General features: G+C 20.9%; 1 protein-coding gene across 1 annotated transcript in view; it reads right to left on the reverse strand.

Annotated features, from left to right (window-relative positions):
• smal (smoke alarm) overlaps positions 1-19970 on the reverse strand; it is a 202723-nt gene that overhangs the window by 65232 nt on the left and 117521 nt on the right. The window contains exons 5-6 of the mRNA XM_075293493.1: positions 7879-8110; positions 5278-5425 (exon numbers count right to left, since the gene is read on the reverse strand). Of these exons, the coding sequence (XP_075149608.1) occupies positions 5278-5425; positions 7879-8110 (380 nt within the window). The remainder of the gene's footprint in view (positions 1-5277; positions 5426-7878; positions 8111-19970) is intronic.

Genomic DNA, 19970 nt, shown 5'->3' on the forward strand with positions numbered 1-19970 from the left:
TACTATTTTTGCATGTATAGTTAAAACCTATATGGGCATTCATATACCAAAAAACAACAAAGGAGGGAAAACATAAAACGATGTTAAAACCTTTAAAAGCCTGGAGCAATAATAATAAAAAGGATAAGTATATTTGGCAGAATTTCAAAAAGATTGGAAATTTTATAGAGTTTTTTTGGTAATTAAAAAATATTGGAAAAATAAAAAAAAAAAAAATAAATAAAATTAAAATATCAAATAAAAAATAAATAATTTTAAAACCATACAATTCCTGAAGCATTAAAAACGGGGAAAAAAATTTTCCAGATTTTTCAAGAAGAGTTTTTTTTTTTTGGTAATTAAAAATTGATATATTTTTTTAATTCAATGAAAAAAAAAACTCAAAAAATGTACATATATAAAATCGAAAAACTGAAAATATCTTTTGTATTACTTCGATTAATATCGTTAGTCTTCGACGCGGATATTTAAAATTTTTAACAAATAAACAAAAAAAATTAGAGTTTACGTATGTTTTTTATTAAAGCTATTTTTCACATTTTGTGATCAGTGGGAGAAAAAAGTTCATGATATCAAAACAAGCTGATTTTGTAATTAAATAATTAAAGACATATTAGATATTGGCTCCGAAATCTAAAAACAAAGATTATTTTTATTTCATTTAATTACCTCCTCCTTAAAAAAAACATTACATTAATAAAATTAATTGCACTTAGACCCTTTTCCCACACACCACATATTTTATATGCACTAAAGTTATAAGCCAGCCCTAGTTTTTTCCCCAAAATTCACTTAGCCAGCATTTCGTTTTAATTTCATATTTCATTGGCCATTTCGGATGGGATAGCCAAAAATGAACTGAGAAAAGAGGTGGATATGATACTCAAAAAAGGCTATTCCAGACGTCGCGTCATATAAAATTGTACATTGTCTATGGATGTATATGTATATGCATATGTATATTACCTTTATGTTGTAAATAATTTTTATAGTCTTATAAGAAATTATCTTACTAAGAAGAGGTGTGTGTCCAGGTGGGCAAGCATATAAAATTGATTAAGGTTTCTTGGTTTGTTCTACAGAGGATGTGATCACCAAGGTAATTTCTATTTTAGGGGAAGTGATTTTTGTAGGATTGAAAGTTTTTGAGAATATATAAAAATTGGATTAGGAGATTTTTTATTTATTTTCGCGATAGTTATATATTAAGAAAATTTTGTCAAAATTTCTTTTTTATAGAAAATTTTGTCAAAATTTTATTTCCATAGAAAATTTTGTCAAAATTTTATTTCCATAGAAAATTTTGTCAAAATTTTAGTTTAAAAGATACTTTTATCAAAAATTTAATTTTAATGGAAAATTTTGTCAAAATTTTATTTTAATAGAATATTTGGTCAAAATTTTATTTCTTTGAAAAATTTGTCAAAATTTTATTTTTATAGAAAATTTTGTCAAAATTTTATTTTTATAGAAGTTTTTCTAAAAATTTTATTTTTATAAAAAAAATTTTCTCAAAACTTTATTTTTATAGAAAAATTTGTCAAACTTTCATTTTAATAGAAACTTTTGTCAAAATTTTATTTTAATAGAAAATTTTGTCAAAATTTTATCTCTAATGAAAAAATTTTCAAAATAGAAAATTTTGTAAAAATTTTTCAATAGAAATGTTGTAAAAAATTTTATATCGAAAATTTTGCTAAAATTTTATTTCTGTAAAAAATTTACCAAAATTTTATTTCTATTGAATACTTCCTTAAAATTTTATTTATATAGAAAATTTTTCTATAAAAAATATTTTTATAGAAAATTTTGCAACAATTTTATTTCTATTGAATATTTTCTTAAAATTTTATTTCTATAGAAAATCTTTTCAAAATTTTATTTCAACAAAAAATATTGTCAAAATTTTATTTCTATCGAAAATTATGTTAAAATTTTATTTCTATAGAAAATTTGCCAAAATTTTAATTTTGTCAAAATTTTATTTCTATCGAAAATTATGTTAAAATTTTATTTCTATAGAAAATTTGCCAAAATTTTATTTCCTTAAAATTTTATTTCCATAGAAAATTTTTCTATAAAAAATATTTTTATAGAAATTTTTTCCAAAATTTTATTTCTATTGAATATTTTCTTAAAATTTTATTTGTATGGAAAATCTTTTCGAAATTTTATTTCAACAAAAAATTTTGTCAAAATTTAATTTCTATCGAAAAATTTGTTAACATTTCATTTCTATCGAAAATTTTGTCAAAATTTTATTTTTATAGAAAATTTTGTCATAATCTTATTTCTATAAAAGTTTTGTAAACATTTTTTTCCATGAAATTTAGTAAAAATTTTATTTTTATTTTACAGAAAATTTTGTTGAATTTTATTTTTATAGAAAAATTCGTCAACATTTATTCCTATATTTTTTGGAAAATTTTGTCATAATTGTATTTCCATAAAAATTTTGTCGAATTTTTTTTCTATGAAAAATTTAGTAAAAATTTTATTTCAACATAAAATTTTATTGAAATTTTATGTTTATAGAAAAATTCGTCAATATTTTATTCCTATAGGAAATTTCGTCAATATTTTATTTTTATAGAAAATTTCCTCAATATTTTATTTTATGGAAATTTCGTCAAAATTTAATTTTTATAGAAAATTTCGTCAACATTTTATTTTTCTAAAAAAAAAATTCTATATACAGAAAATTTTTTCAAAATTTTATTTATATTAAAAATGTTTGTCAAAATTTTATTTATATTAAAAATGTGGTCAAAATTGAATTTATATTAAAAATTTGTCCAAATTTTATTTCTATTGTAAATTCTGTCAACATTTTCTATAGAAAATTTTGTCAAAATTTTGTTTCTACTGTAAATTTTGTTAAAATTTTATTTCTGTAGAAAATTTTCGCAAAATTTTATTTGTTTATTTTTATTTATTTATAATTTTGTCAATATTTTCTATAGAACATTTGTCAATATTTTAGTTATATTGTAAATCAAAATTTTATTTATATTAAAAATGTGGTCAAAATTGTATTTATATTAAAAATTTGTCCAAATTTTATTTCTATTGTAAATTTTGTCAAAATTTTATTTCTGTAGGAAATTTACGCAAAATTTTATTTGTTTATTTTTATTTATTTATAATTTTGTCAACATTTTCTATAGAAAATTGCACTGTGGTGCAATGGGTAGCATGCCCGCCTTGCATACACAGGGTTGTGGGTTCGAACCCAGTTTCGACCAAAAAATTTTTCAGCGGTAAATGATCCCACCACAGTAATGCCGGAGAAATTTCTGAGTGCTCCAAAGCTTCTCTAAGTGGTTTCACTGCAATGTGGAACGCCGTTCGGACTCGGCTATAAAAATGAGATCCTTTGTCATTGAGCATCACTCAGTGATAAGAGAGAAGTTCACCACAGTGGTATCATAATAGACTGTAGACTATTCAGTCTATTATGATACCACGGGATCTCTTTTTATAGCCGAGTGGGCCTGAAATAACGCGCTGCCACTATACCTAACCAAACTTAATTTTGTCAACATTTATCGTTATAGAAAGTTTTGTCAATATTTTATTTCTATAAAAAATTTTGCCAAAATTGTATAAACAATTTTGTAAAAATTTTATTTCTATAGCAAAATTTGCCAAAATTTTATTTCTATAGAAAAGTTTGTCAAAATTTTTTTTCTGAAGAAAGTATTATTTCTTTAGAACATATCAAATAGTTAAAATTTGTTTCTATAGAACATATTGTCAAAATTTTATCGCAATTTTATTTGTATAGAACATTTTGTGCAAATCTTATTTCTATAGAAAAATTTGTCCAAATTTAATTTCCCTAAACAAATTTTCTCAAAATTATATTTCTAAACAAAATTTTGTCAAAAATTTTTTTTCTATATGGAAAGTTTTGTCAAAATTTTATTTCCATGAACAAATTTTCTCAAAATTAGATTTCTATAGAAAATTTTGTCTAAATTTTATTTTTTTAGAAAATCTTTTCAAAATGTAATTTTAATAGAAAATTTTGTCAAAATGTTATTTATGTAAAAAATTTTGGCAAAATTGTATCCCTAATGAAAAGTTTTTCAAAATTTTGTCATATTTTTTCTATAGCAAATGTTGTCAAAATTTATGCATAGAAAATTTTGTTAAAATTTTATTTCTATAGAAAATTTTTCTATAAAAAATATTTTTATAGAAAATTTTGCCAAAATTTTATTTCTATTGAATATTTTTTAAAATTTTATTTCTACAGAAAATTTTTTCAAAATTTTATTTCACCAAAAAATTTTGTCAAAATTTCATTTCTCTCGAAAATGTTGTTAACATTTCATTTCTATCGAATTTTGTAAAAATTTTATTTCTATAGAAAAGTTTATCAAAATTTTATTTCTGTAGAAAATTTTGTCAAAATTTTATTTCTGAAGAAAATATTATTTCTATAGAACATATCAAATAGTTAAAATTTATTTATTATAAAATTATATTTTCAAAATTTTATCACAATTTTATTTCTATAGAAAAATTTGTCGAAATGTTATTTCCCTAAACAAAATTTCTCAAAATTAGATTTCTATACAAAATTTTGTCAAAATTTTATTTCTATAGAAAAATTTGTCAACACTTTATTTCCCTGAACAAATTTTCTCAAAATTAGATTTCTATAGAAAATTTTGTCAAAATTTTATTTTTATAGAAAATTTTGTCAAAATTTTATTTTTATAGAAAATTTTGTCAACATTTTATTTGCACAGAATGTTGTTGTCTAAAATTTAGTTTTCTAGAGAGTAACCCTAAAAAAGCTAGCTTTGAAAGGTAAACAAAAACTAAGTTCATTGCTTTCTGATGGCCTCATAATCGTACTCTTTCGTACAAAATTTATTCTTAACAGTCTCATAGAGAGTTTTTTTTTAGAAAAATTGCAAAATATCATATCGTTAATCAATTAATATTCTACTTTTGCCCCATACTGGGAAAACTGTTATATTTAACTCAAAATATTTACTAAAAACTTTCCACTCTAGACACCATGGGTAACATTGATGTTTGCATTCACCAAAGACAAGACAGCATCTTAAATTTAAAAATGTCCATATATTATCGAAAATACATAAATTATAAAATCGGCAAATGTATGAGTTGACAAGAATAAGTGTTTTGCATTTGCTGACTGGCTTTTCAAACGCCAAGAAGACTTTCCCATATGGCTTTGTCCAAGATGATCTTTACCCATATGACTAAGCTTAAAATTTTTGTTTCTTCTTTACTCACCTTCCCAGGGACAGCCAACAATTTCAGCTCTTAAGCAAACCGTACGATCATATAGACCATATGGATAAATGCGTATTTTTGATGCGAATATAATCGGTTGTAAAGTGTTTTCCACTTCGCTGTAGGTATTAATGTTGCCTGGTAAAATCTGTAAATTGGATAGGAGAAAAATAACAGCTTAGATAAATAAATATGAAATTTTTTTTTGTCATTTAAAAAATTGACAAGAAAAATTACAAATAAAATGGTCAAAAGGATAAAAGCTAAATTTTATGTAAAATCGTTAAATATTTAGATATGATCGTATATTATGATGACAATTTTTATGGTAAGTGATGACAGGTCATTATGTGGTCAAGCAGATATGAGTCTATGTTGCGTTTGTAAAGGCGACAAACATGAAAAACTTTGTATATTAAATAACTGTTGACGGAAATTCGTAATAAAGAAAGATAGATGTTTTTTATTCTCTTTAAGCTAAATGAAAATCGCAAAAATGCCTAAAAGTATGCATCGTATTTTGTATAAGTGGTAATTGACTACTTTGGGGACATTAGGTAGTAACCTGTTTTTTACCAATCAATTTTTCCATTTGGAACATGGATATTAGTAAAAATTGGGGGATTTTATTTTATTTTTATCTATGGTGACAAGTTTGGGGACATGATTGCTGTTGTCGGATGTTTTTATTATCAGTAAAATGATCATAGTCGTCAATTGAGCAAATAAAGGTATCATAGAATTAACATTAGTGACAATTATGATTCGGGCCCAATAATTACACGTCGCGATCACTTGCTGAAAATAATATTTTTCAGTAATCTTGCCATATCCACAACAAAGTATCGGCATCTATAGAAAATTTTATCAAAATTTTGTTTCTTAAGAAACTTTTGTCAAAATTTTTTTTCCTACAATGTATCGGATTTGTTGTTTTATTTTACAAACAAGTCCTCACAAACTTTCCACTATTATTGATATAGAAGGTTTAACCCTACTTCAGGGTCAATATACACGAAAGCATGTTTGGGGACATGACCAATTCTATTTTGGAATTATATCGGGAATGCTAGGTCTAGAATTTCGGTGTCTTCATTGCAATATTAGAGGGCAAAATTTTGCGAATGACCATCTAACTAACATTGGAGGTCACTCGACCTGTGAATAATTTGTTGGGAGTTTAACCGCTGCCACAACAATGAATTTGGATTAATTGTAGGCTTTTAGCCATGTCCATTTATCCAAGAAAAACCTTGTCATGTATATTGATACCACTGGTTTTAATGTTACTTCTAGGACATTACTCACTATGGTAACTTAGGGGACATGATCAAGTTCCAATTAATAATTGACTTGGGCTTGGCTCCACATAATATTTTTCAGCAATCTTACAACCTCCCCCGTAATGTATCGGCATCATTGTTTTATTTACGAAAATTTCCTCACAGGCCTGGTATTGCATATAGCAGCTTAAACCCTACTTCAGAGACAATATATACGGTAACAGGTTTGGGGACATGACCATTACTATTTCGGAATTATAACGGAAATACTAGAACTAGAATTTCGGTCTCTTCATTGCAATATTAGAGGGCTACATTTTGCGAATGGTCCAATATTTGACGTGAATCGACCTGTAAATAATATGTTGGTCGTTTAAACGATGCCACAACAATGAATTGGATTAATTATATGCTCTTAGCCATGTCCATTTATCCAAACAAAAAAACTTGTCATTTATATTGATACCACTGATTTTAATGCTACTTCCAGGACAAGACTCACTATGGTAACTTTGGAGACATGATCAAATCCAAGTCAAATTTAGCCTTGCCTCCACATAATATTTTATCATTGGTTTATTTACGAAGATTTCCTCACAGGCCTGCTATTGCATATAGCAGGTTTAACCCTACTTCAGGGACAATATATACGGTAGCATGTTTGGGGACATGACCAATACTATTTTGGAATTATATCGGGAATACTAGAACTAGAATTTCGGTCTCTTCATTGCAATTAGAAGTTCAATCGATCTGTAAATAATTTGTTGGTTCTATGCTACTTCCAGGACATAAGTCACTTTGGTAACTTTGGGGACATGATCAAAATCTAATTAATTTGGTCTTGGCTCCACATTCAATTGATATGGCCAAGTCATTACATTTGCCAATTTTAATTGCAGCTAGCCGAAGAGCAAGCATTCCATTTCATGGAAATTTAATCGAAATTCCCTTCACTTAAGTTAGTTGGGAACATCATGACATAAATTCGTAATACAAATTTAAGGATATAAAAGTTTTCTTTTTCTAAAAGCTCCATATATCCACTGACTAAATATGCAAAGTTGGGGGAAATTCAATTACGACGATGTTGAGGACCATTCATTTTAAACATTTTTGGGAACATTCATACTCGATTTTTGGGGACATTCACACTAGATTTGTATTTTTGGGGACATTCACACTAGATTTGTATATATAAAGTATAAATTGTTTTCGTTTATAAAGTGTGTTATTCAAGCAAATCCTTTTATAAGACCATATTTTCTGTCATACAAAAAATGAGACTTTCCTTAAAAGAAAACCCTCTTTAACCTACCTCTTTTCCTTGGGTATTCTTCCATCGCTTCCAGCTCGTAAATCCCGGTCTCCAATATTCCAGAACATATGCTTCAGTATACTCTTGACCCTGGCCCTTGCCAAAGCGACCTTGTGTTCGAACAGCCGTGATGACATGCACTGACAATAAATCGACTTGCAGGTATTCCTTTAAAGCATTTGAGACCATATGTTTGGGGCACCAAGCACCGCCATTATTATCGGTTTTCAGTCTGCAAATAAATGGAAGCAAAAAAAAAGACAATGTAGAGATTTAAAAACTCATTGAACATAAATTACAATTATTGTGGCAATCTCAAAATAACAAAAAGAAAATTGCAAAACAAACTTTCCAATGATGACGATTCAAATATATAGGGGGGCTTTATCTTCCATACACCACCACCCAACATCCTAGCCTGGAAACACTGACTAAGTTATTTCAATCGATAGTCAGCCAGTTGGTTGTGGTTGATATGATGCACAACCATATCGACATAGGTTTTGTATGACTTGCTGGATGGTTGATGGCAAAAAAAAATCCTATAAATTAATTGACATTAAATGACAGCTTGGCCCCACATAGCGGTGTGGCAGCAGAAGCAGTAGTCATGAAATTGAAGTTTTTTTTTTTTCATTAGTGGCAATGGTGTATTTGTTGCAAATGTTGCCAATAACAACAGCAGGCAATTGAGGCAACGAGTAGATGAACTATACCACATGAAGCCACCTTTTTTTTCAATATCGGCAAACGTCATCGTCTGCGGAAAATAAAATTAATGTATTTTTTGTTATTTGCAGATTTGTGCAAAAACGAGCAAAAAACAATTTGGAAAAATCTCCTCCATAAAATGCCTTAAATGGTACGTGCAATTGGTATTGGGACGAGGATCAATTGAAAATTTTAAGGTAATTTTACACAAGAATAAAAAATTTGAATTTAATTCTTTTTAACTAAATTAAATTAAATTAAATTAAATTAAATTAAATTAAATTAAATTAAATTAAATTAAATTAAATTAAATTAAATTAAATTAAATTAAATTAAATTAAATTAAATTAAATTAAATTAAATTAAATTAAATTAAATTAAATTAAATTAAATTAAATTAAATTAAATTAAATTAAATTAAATTAAATTAAATTAAATTAAATTAAATTAAATTAAATTAAATTAAATTAAATTAAATTAAATTAAATTAAATTAAATTAAATTAAATTAAATTAAATTAAATTAAATTAAATTAAATTAAATTAAATTAAATTAAATTAAATTAAATTAAATTAAATTAAATTAAATTAAATTAAATTAAATTAAATTAAATTAAATTAAATTAAATTAAATTAAATTAAATTAAATTAAATTAAATTAAATTAAATTAAATTAAATTAAATTAAATTAAATTAAATTAAATTAAATTAAATTAAATTAAATTAAATTAAATTAAATTAAATTAAATTAAATTAAATTAAATTAAATTAAATTAAATTAAATTAAATTAAATTAAATTAAATTAAATTAAATTAAATTAAATTAAATTAAATTAAATTAAATTAAATTAAATTAAATTAAATTAAATTAAATTAAATTAAATTAAATTAAATTAAATTAAATTAAATTAAATTAAATTAAATTAAATTAAATTAAATTAAATTAAATTAAATTAAATTAAATTAAATTAAATTAAATTAAATTAAATTAAATTAAATTAAATTAAATTAAATTAAATTAAATTAAATTAAATTAAATTAAATTAAATTAAATTAAATTAAATTAAATTAAATTAAATTAAATTAAATTAAATTAAATTAAATTAAATTAAATTAAATTAAATTAAATTAAATTAAATTAAATTAAATTAAATTAAATTAAATTAAATTAAATTAAATTAAATTAAATTAAATTAAATTAAATTAAATTAAATTAAATTAAATTAAATTAAATTAAATTAAATTAAATTAAATTAAATTAAATTAAATTAAATTAAATTAAATTAAATTAAATTAAATTAAATTAAATTAAATTAAATTAAATTAAATTAAATTAAATTAAATTAAATTAAATTAAATTAAATTAAATTAAATTAAATTAAATTAAATTAAATTAAATTAAATTAAATTAAATTAAATTAAATTAAATTAAATTAAATTAAATTAAATTAAATTAAATTAAATTAAATTAAATTAAATTAAATTAAATTAAATTAAATTAAATTAAATTAAATTAAATTAAATTAAATTAAATTAAATTAAATTAAATTAAATTAAATTAAATTAAATTAAATTAAATTAAATTAAATTAAATTAAATTAAATTAAATTAAATTAAATTAAATTAAATTAAATTAAATTAAATTAAATTAAATTAAATTAAATTAAATTAAATTAAATTAAATTAAATTAAATTAAATTAAATTAAATTAAATTAAATTAAATTAAATTAAATTAAATTAAATTAAATTAAATTAAATTAAATTAAATTAAATTAAATTAAATTAAATTAAATTAAATTAAATTAAATTAAATTAAATTAAATTAAATTAAATTAAATTAAATTAAATTAAATTAAATTAAATTAAATTAAATTAAATTAAATTAAATTAAATTAAATTAAATTAAATTAAATTAAATTAAATTAAATTAAATTAAATTAAATTAAATTAAATTAAATTAAATTAAATTAAATTAAATTAAATTAAATTAAATTAAATTAAATTAAATTAAATTAAATTAAATTAAATTAAATTAAATTAAATTAAATTAAATTAAATTAAATTAAATTAAATTAAATTAAATTAAATTAAATTAAATTAAATTAAATTAAATTAAATTAAATTAAATTAAATTAAATTAAATTAAATTAAATTAAATTAAATTAAATTAAATTAAATTAAATTAAATTAAATTAAATTAAATTAAATTAAATTAAATTAAATTAAATTAAATTAAATTAAATTAAATTAAATTAAATTAAATTAAATTAAATTAAATTAAATTAAATTAAATTAAATTAAATTAAATTAAATTAAATTAAATTAAATTAAATTAAATTAAATTAAATTAAATTAAATTAAATTAAATTAAATTAAATTAAATTAAATTAAATTAAATTAAATTAAATTAAATTAAATTAAATTAAATTAAATTAAATTAAATTAAATTAAATTAAATTAAATTAAATTAAATTAAATTAAATTAAATTAAATTAAATTAAATTAAATTAAATTAAATTAAATTAAATTAAATTAAATTAAATTAAATTAAATTAAATTAAATTAAATTAAATTAAATTAAATTAAATTAAATTAAATTAAATTAAATTAAATTAAATTAAATTAAATTAAATTAAATTAAATTAAATTAAATTAAATTAAATTAAATTAAATTAAATTAAATTAAATTAAATTAAATTAAATTAAATAAATTAAATTAAATTAAATTAAATTAAATTAAATTAAATTAAATTAAATTAAATTAAATTAAATTAAATTAAATTAAATTAAATTAAATTAAATTAAATTAAATTAAATTTAAATTAAATTAAATTAAATTAAATTAAATTAAATTAAATTAAATTAAATTAAATTAAATTAAATTAAATTAAATTAAATTAAATTAAATTAAATTAAATTAAATTAAATTAATTAAATTAAATTAAATTAAATTAAATTAAATTAAATTAAATTAAATTAATTAAATTAATAAATTAAATTAAATTAAATTAAATTAAATTAAATTAAATTAAATTAAATTAAATTAAATTAAATTAAATTAAATTAAATTAAATTAAATTAAATTAAATTAAATTAAATTAAATTAAATTAAATTAAATTAAATTAAATTAAATTAAATTAAATTAAATTAAATTAAATTAAATTAAATTAAATTAAATTAAATTAAATTAAATTAAATTAAATTAAATTAAATTAAATTAAATTAAATTAAATTAAATTAAATTAAATTAAATTAAATTAAAATTAAATTAAATTAAATTAAATTAAATTAAATTAAATTAAATTAAATTAAATTAAATTAAATTAAATTAAATTAAATTAAATTAAATTAAATTAAATTAAATTAAATTAAATTAAATTAAATTAAATTAAATTAAATTAAATTAAATTAAATTAAATTAAATTAAATTAAATTAAATTAAATTAAATTAAATTAAATTAAATTAAAATTAAATTAAATTAAATTAAATTAAATTAAATTAAATTAAATTAAATTAATTAAATTAAATAAATTAAATTAAATTAAATTAAATTAAATTAAATTAAATTAAATTAAATTAAATTAAATTAAATTAAATTAAATTAAATTAAATTAAATTAAATTAAATTAAATTAAATTAAATTAAATTAAATTAAATTAAATTAAATTAAATTAAATTAAATTAAATTAAATTAAATTAAATTAAATTAAATTAAATTAAATTAAATTAAATTAAATTAAATTAAATTAAATTAAATTAAATTAAATTAAATTAAATTAAATTAAATTAAATTAAATTAAATTAAATTAAATTAAATTAAATTAAATTAAATTAAATTAAATTAAATTAAATTAAATTAAATTAAATTAAATTAAATTAAATTAAATTAAATTAAATTAAATTAAATTAAATTAAATTAAATTAAATTAAATTAAATTAAATTAAATTAAATTAAATTAAATTAAATTAAATTAAATTAAATTAAATTAAATTAAATTAAATTAAATTAAATTAAATTAAATTAAATTAAATTAAATTAAATTAAATTAAATTAAATTAAATTAAATTAAATTAAATTAAATTAAATTAAATTAAATTAAATTAAATTAAATTAAATTAAATTAAATTAAATTAAATTAAATTAAATTAAATTAAATTAAATTAAATTAAATTAAATTAAATTAAATTAAATTAAATTAAATTAAATTAAATTAAATTAAATTAAATTAAATTAAATTAAATTAAATTAAATTAAATTAAATTAAATTAAATTAAATTAAATTAAATTAAATTAAATTAAATTAAATTAAATTAAATTAAATTAAATTAAATTAAATTAAATTAAATTAAATTAAATTAAATTAAATTAAATTAAATTAAATTAAATTAAATTAAATTAAATTAAATTAAATTAAATTAAATTAAATTAAATTAAATTAAATTAAATTAAATTAAATTAAATTAAATTAAATTAAATTAAATTAAATTAAATTAAATTAAATTAAATTAAATTAAATTAAATTAAATTAAATTAAATTAAATTAAATTAAATTAAATTAAATTAAATTAAATTAAATTAAATTAAATTAAATTAAATTAAATTAAATTAAATTAAATTAAATTAAATTAAATTAAATTAAATTAAATTAAATTAAATTAAATTAAATTAAATTAAATTAAATTGAATTGAATTGAATTGAATTGAATTGAATTGAATTGAATTGAATTGAATTGAATTGAATTGAATTGAATTGAATTGAATTGAATTGAATTGAATTGAATTGAATTGAATTGAATTGAATTGAATTGAATTGAATTGAATTGAATTGAATTGAATTGAATTGAATTGAATTGAATTGAATTGAATTGAATTGAATTGAATTGAATTGAATTGAATTGAATTGAATTGAATTGAATTGAATTGAATTGAATTGAATTGAATTGAATTGAATTGAATTGAATTGAATTGAATTGAATTGAATTGAATTGAATTGAATTGAATTGAATTGAATTGAATTGAATTGAATTGAATTGAATTGAATTGAATTGAATTGAATTGAATTGAATTGAATTGAATTGAATTGAATTGAATTGAATTGAATTGAATTGAATTGAATTGAATTGAATTGAATTGAATTGAATTGAATTGAATTGAATTGAATTGAATTGAATTGAATTGAATTGAATTGAATTGAATTGAATTGAATTGAATTGAATTGAATTGAATTGAATTGAATTGAATTGAATTGAATTGAATTGAATTGAATTGAATTGAATTGAATTGAATTGAATTGAATTGAATTGAATTGAATTTTATTTTATTTTATTTTATTTTATTTTATTTTATTTTAAGTTATTTTATTTTATTTCATTTTATTTTATTTTATTTTATTTTATTTTATTTTTAATTGCTTTAATTCTTTATACCATCCTGCTCTTAAGCATTGCCTTCATTTCCATCTTGGTCATGTTCTATAAAACCATTGGTTTGTGAAGTCTTTACCAACTGATTTTGATTTGTTCTTTTTCGATATTTTTTTTTATCCACCGATATAGCTTTAAGCTGCCGTAGTCATTTGATATTGTTGTCGTCGTCGTTCAAGAGGCATACATTAGTCTTCGACGTTTAAGTGGCGTTTTCAAGATTTGTTGGTGGGGCTAATTCCTGTGATTCTTGCTTTCAATTTTGTGGCCAATACTAAAGATTTTAATGTAAATTGCGTTTATGGCTGCAACATTTTGTATACGAAATGTCAATTCTTGGCCATGTTATCATTTTTGAAATTTTTCCTTACCACAAAAGAGCAACAAAGCCATCTAGCAACGGCAGCAGGAGCAATCGCCCCAAAATCCAGGCAGATAGTTAGTGAGAGACCCCCCTTCTATAGAAATCGCTTCTGGTGACTTGTTAAGTTCGTTAAGTCGTTGTGTGATTTTTGTGTTGTGTTTGTCTTCATCTTCTTGGTTTACTTCGGTGCCTGATTTTAGTGTTTGGGACTGAGTTGATGTCTTTTTGCTGGAGTTCAACATCATTTGGGAGTCTGTTTGTGTTGTTATTGTTGTGGCTCTTGCAGCTAAGTGTAATGGATCTTTATAGCTAGGGATTTTCGTAGTGCTGGTGTTGAAGCTGCGGCTGCTGCTGTTTTTTGTGTTTTTTTTTCCACTTTTTTCTTATGAACTCAGCAGGATGTTGTCTTGGTAATTAAGGATTAATATTTTTCTTCCCAAACCAATTTTTTTTTTGTGGTGGCCAAGTATGTCTTAGTTAAGGATGGATTTTTTTCCTTGACTTGTGGTTTGATATAAAAAGAAAACAAAATCACTCTGCTTTCCTTTTAGGGAGTTTTTCTTTTTTGCTCTTTTAAGAGGTATTTTTTAACAGCATGTCTGTCTTAAGCTTTTATTGATATGTTAATTTTTTGTCCGAAAAATCTCTGAAGGATCTGCATTTTTGTTAATGGTTTTAATATTTATTTCTTGGGTGTAAACTCAAGATATCCATTCAATGGATATTTTAGTTTTATTGTATTAAAAAAGCGATTTAGTTAATGGAAAAAATATAAAAGATGAGACTTACTTTAAGCTATCAAGAACTTATATAGATCACATTTTTTTTCACAAATAAAATTATAACAAAATGGTTACTTCGGGGACATAATTATGCACAGAGTTCGAGGACAGTTATTGTAAACGTATGTTAGGAGGGGGGTGTGGTAATGGAATATCACAACACTTTCTAAATGTCCTTTAAAGTATTTCTTAAGATCTCTAATATTTCAGGGACATTTCTGTATTGTCATCTTAATATGTTAATTATTTCGTCTATTAATTCAGATAAAGAGTTCGAAGACAGTTATTAATCGAATATTTTGGAGGATTCGGTTCACAAAGTAGCTTTTACTCACACATATAGTTTGGGAACAGCTTACACTAACTGTCCCCAAACTATGAGGTCGAGATAGGTAACGGTAGATCAGATCACTTTGCTAATTATTGTAAACGTATGTTGGGGGGGTAATGGAATATCAGAACACTTTCTTGATGCCCCTTAAAATATTTCTTAAGATCTCTAATATTTCAGGGACATTTCAGTATTGTCATCTTAATATGTTAATTATTTCGTCTATTAATTCAGATAAAGAGTTCGAAGACAGTTATTAATAGAATATTTTGGAGGATTCGGTTCATAAAGTAGCTTTTACTCACACATATAGTTTGAGGACAGCTTACACTAACTGTCCCCAAACTATGAGGTCGAGATAGGTAACGGTAGATTAGATAACTTTGCAGAGATACTAAAAAATACTTCTTAATATTCGTGCTACTTCGGGGACATTTCATAGAGATGATTTTATGAGGTTAATTTGGACAAAGTTTGAGGACAACTTTTGCAAATAGGTTTTGTTGGATGAGATTCGGAAAACATATGTTGTGCTCCATTTTAGTGGTCTCTGGAAGATATTTTGATAGTTTTGTAATATTTTTAAGCTATTTTATTAATTAAAATATATTTCATAACGTTCGTACTACTTCGGGGACATTTCATAAAGACTATTCTAATATAATAATAAATTAGTTCAACTAATTTAGGCCTGTTACAGTAACAAACATATTTTGCTGGAAATATACACTGAAAAAAAAAGCATGTCCGGTTCCAAAAACTTTTTCTTACATGTTATGATACCCATTGTGAGGTGAAATCACTTAACTATAAGCACAATACGACTTCATTGAAAAGTTTATCGACTTTTGGACAAAGAAAAAAGCTTTATATTAGAGAAATGCATATTCTATGCCAAGCAAAATGTGCATTCGTATATTAAAGACATGAAATCTTTGACCTCACGACAATATTTTTTTCAGTGTACATAAAACATCTCTTATGGTCCGATTAAGAGATTTTATAAAGATCAGAATTATTAATAGTCCTCAAATAGGCTTATTTATAATTGGGATATTAACGGAACCTCTTAAGAAAAAAACCAACCAAACCTTTAAACCATTTCGGTTAGTTTGGGGACACGATTCGAAAGCCAATTTCCCTCTCGGTTAGTTTGGGGACATGACTTGGAATCACATACTGGCTAAATATGTTGACCCGTTTATAGAATAATTAAAAAATATATTATTTGAGATATAGAACCTATAGAAAATCCTAATTAATATTTCAAATGTTAAAAAAAAAATTCTCAAATATGATGCGATTTTGGGGACATTTTAGTTGTTTAGTTAGTTTGGTTAGCCAATATTAACATATACAAAAAAAAAATCAAACATACAAACCGGACCCTTTAAACCAATTCGAAAGCCAATTTCCCTCTCGGTTGGTTTGGGAACATGACTTGGAATCACATATTGGCAAAATATGTTGACCCGTTTATCGAATAATTAAAAACTACATTACTTGAGATATAGAACCTATAGAAAAGCCTAATTAATATTTCAAATGCTAAAAAAAAATTTCTCAAATATGGTGCGATTTTGGGAACATTTTAGTAGTTTAGTTAGTTTGGTTAGCCAATATTAACATATGCAAAAAAATCAAACAAACAAACCGGACCCTTTAAACCAATTCAGTTAGTTTGTTTAGCCAATAATGCCAACGCATATCCTTCTCGCTTAGTTTAGGGACATTGGAATCACATATTGCCAATATATGTTGACCCGTTTATATAATAATTTAAAATAACATTATTTGAAATATAGAACCTATAAAAAAGGTAAATTAATATTTCAAATGCTAAAAAAAAATTTCTCATTTTGGGGACATTTTTATCTTTACCACCTGGCCATTACGGTTAGTTTGGGGACATGATTCGAAAGAAATTTTCTCGAAGACTCGCCACGTTAGTTCGAAAGCACATATTTCCCAAAAAAAATGTATATAATATTAAAATGTACTTTATATTATACACAGAATTTATACTGAGGCTGCATTTATAATTTAAGTGTTTTTAGAGAAATTGTTGCAAATTTGGAGCGACTTAGGGGACATTTTACATTTATGAAAAATTTGGCAGAAACTACAAAAAAATTCTTTAAATACTTTGGCTGGTCCAACATTTCTAACAATTACTATAGATAGAAGGCACTGCAGCAAAATTCTGGAGATCTGAAGAAATTTTGTTTTGAAAGACAACTAGTTTACGTTAGGTATTGTGGCCCGCTATTTTAGGTTCACATAGACTATTCAGTCCAATGTGGTACCACAGTGTTGAACTTTTCCCTACAAATCTCCACTATATATCAGGTGAATAATAAAACTTTACTAATATTACTCTCTCAAGCGAGTAAACAAGTCATTTTGAAATCCATCAATATTTGTTTTGGAATTTTTATTTTATATTCCCTTTTGATGACTCCATTTATGAAATCCACTTGAAATTTCGAGTCGTTATAATGACACACTTTTTTTTGATGTGTTGCCCAAGACAAAAAAAAAAACCTCATCAAAACCACCAAATTTTAATTATTCCACGAATTAAAACAAAACGCTATGAAAATTGTCTTCATAAATTCTATTCTATTCCATAGTGAAGACCATATTGCGTGCAGACCATTACGAGTATCTATGCAATTGCATCAACTGATGTTTATCATTAAACATCATAAACACCAAAATTAAGATCATTTTCCAGCACTTGAGATAAAGGCCAACAAAAAAAAAAAAAAAATGAAAAACATTTTTAAGAAATAGAACCACAAATGCAACAATGATAACCCATGCAAGTTGATGAAATGAAATTTCAACATAGTTTTAGTTTTGGAAAACACCCCTTCAAACAGTTAAATGCCTTAGCACTTAAATATAACAAAAAAATTGTAGAGGGAAAAAATTAGAAAACAATTTCCCAGAATAGAAATGCTGTTTAATGGCCATGTACTCGAATATTTCAACAAAATGCTAGATTTCCCCCAACCAAACAACAGAAGGAACATTTCTTTTTTAGATACTCTCAAGAAAAAGATCATTACACCAGGTATTTGAAAGCACCGTTGGTTAGAGCAGCGGTTAATTTTTAACACAGGTCATAGAGGACACTGAAAAAAAATATGTCAGGGGGATTAAAACAATGTTTGCAACAGTTGGTAGAACTTTGGTAGATTTTGAAAAATATTCCCCTCCAACTACAATTTAGTCCACAAATTCTCTATAAAAATTAAATTTTGAAAAAATTCCCGTTAGAAATAAAATTTTGACAAAATTTTGACAAAATTTTTTTTTTATAAAAATAATATGTTGACAAAAATTTCTATAGATATAGAACAAAATTTTCTATAGCAATTGATTTTTTAACAAAATTTTCTATAGAAATAAAAATTTGCTGAAATATTAACAAAATTTTATATAGAAATAAAATTTTGACAACATTTTCTATAGAAATAAAATTTTGACAAAATTTGTCTCTAGAAATAAAATGTTGACAAAATGTTCATAGGAATAAAATTTTGTAAAAACTTTCTATAGAAATAAAATTTTAAGAAAACTTGCTATAGAAATAAATTTTTTGAAAAAAGTTTCTATAGAAATACATTTTTCAAAAAATTTTCTACAGAAATAAAATTTTGACAAAATATCCTATAGTAATAAAATTTTGAAAAAATTTTCTATAGAAGTAAAACTTTTACCAAAATTTAAAAAAAATGATAAAAGTTTCGATACATATAAAATTTTATATAGAAATAAAAATTTCCTGAAATATTGACAAAAATTTATTTAGAAAAAAAAATTTTTGACAAAATTTTATATAGAAATAACATTTTGACAAAATTTTATATTTTTCTATAGCAAATGATTTTTTAACAAAATTTTCTATAGAAATAAAATTTTGACAATATTTTCTATAGATATAAAATTTTGACACAATTATCTATAGAAATAAAAATTTGCTGAAATATTGACAAAATTTTATATAAAAATAAAATTTTGACATTTTCTATAGAAATAAAATGTAAACAAAATTTTTCTCTAGAAATAAAATTTTGACAAAATTTTCAAAGGAATAAAATGTTGTGAAACCTTTCTATAGAAATAAAATTTTAAGAAAACTTGCTATAAAAATAAATTTAAAAAAAAATTCTATAGAAATACTTTTTTCAAAAAATTTTCTATAGAAATAAAATGCTGACAATATTTTCTATAGATATAAAATTTTGACACAATTATCTATAGAAATAAAAATTTGCTGAAATATTGACAAAATTTTATATAGAAATAAAATTTTGACAACATTTTCTATAGAAATAAAATGTTAGCAAAATTTGTCTCTAGAAATAAAATTTTGACAAAATTTTCAAAGGAATAAAATGTTGTGAAACCTTTCTATAGAAATAAAATTTTAAGAAAACTTGCTATAAAAATAATTAAAAAAAAAAAAT

The sequence above is a fragment of the Haematobia irritans genome, chromosome 2 (assembly GCF_050003625.1).
Source record: "Haematobia irritans isolate KBUSLIRL chromosome 2, ASM5000362v1, whole genome shotgun sequence".
NCBI lineage: Eukaryota > Metazoa > Arthropoda > Insecta > Diptera > Muscidae > Haematobia > Haematobia irritans.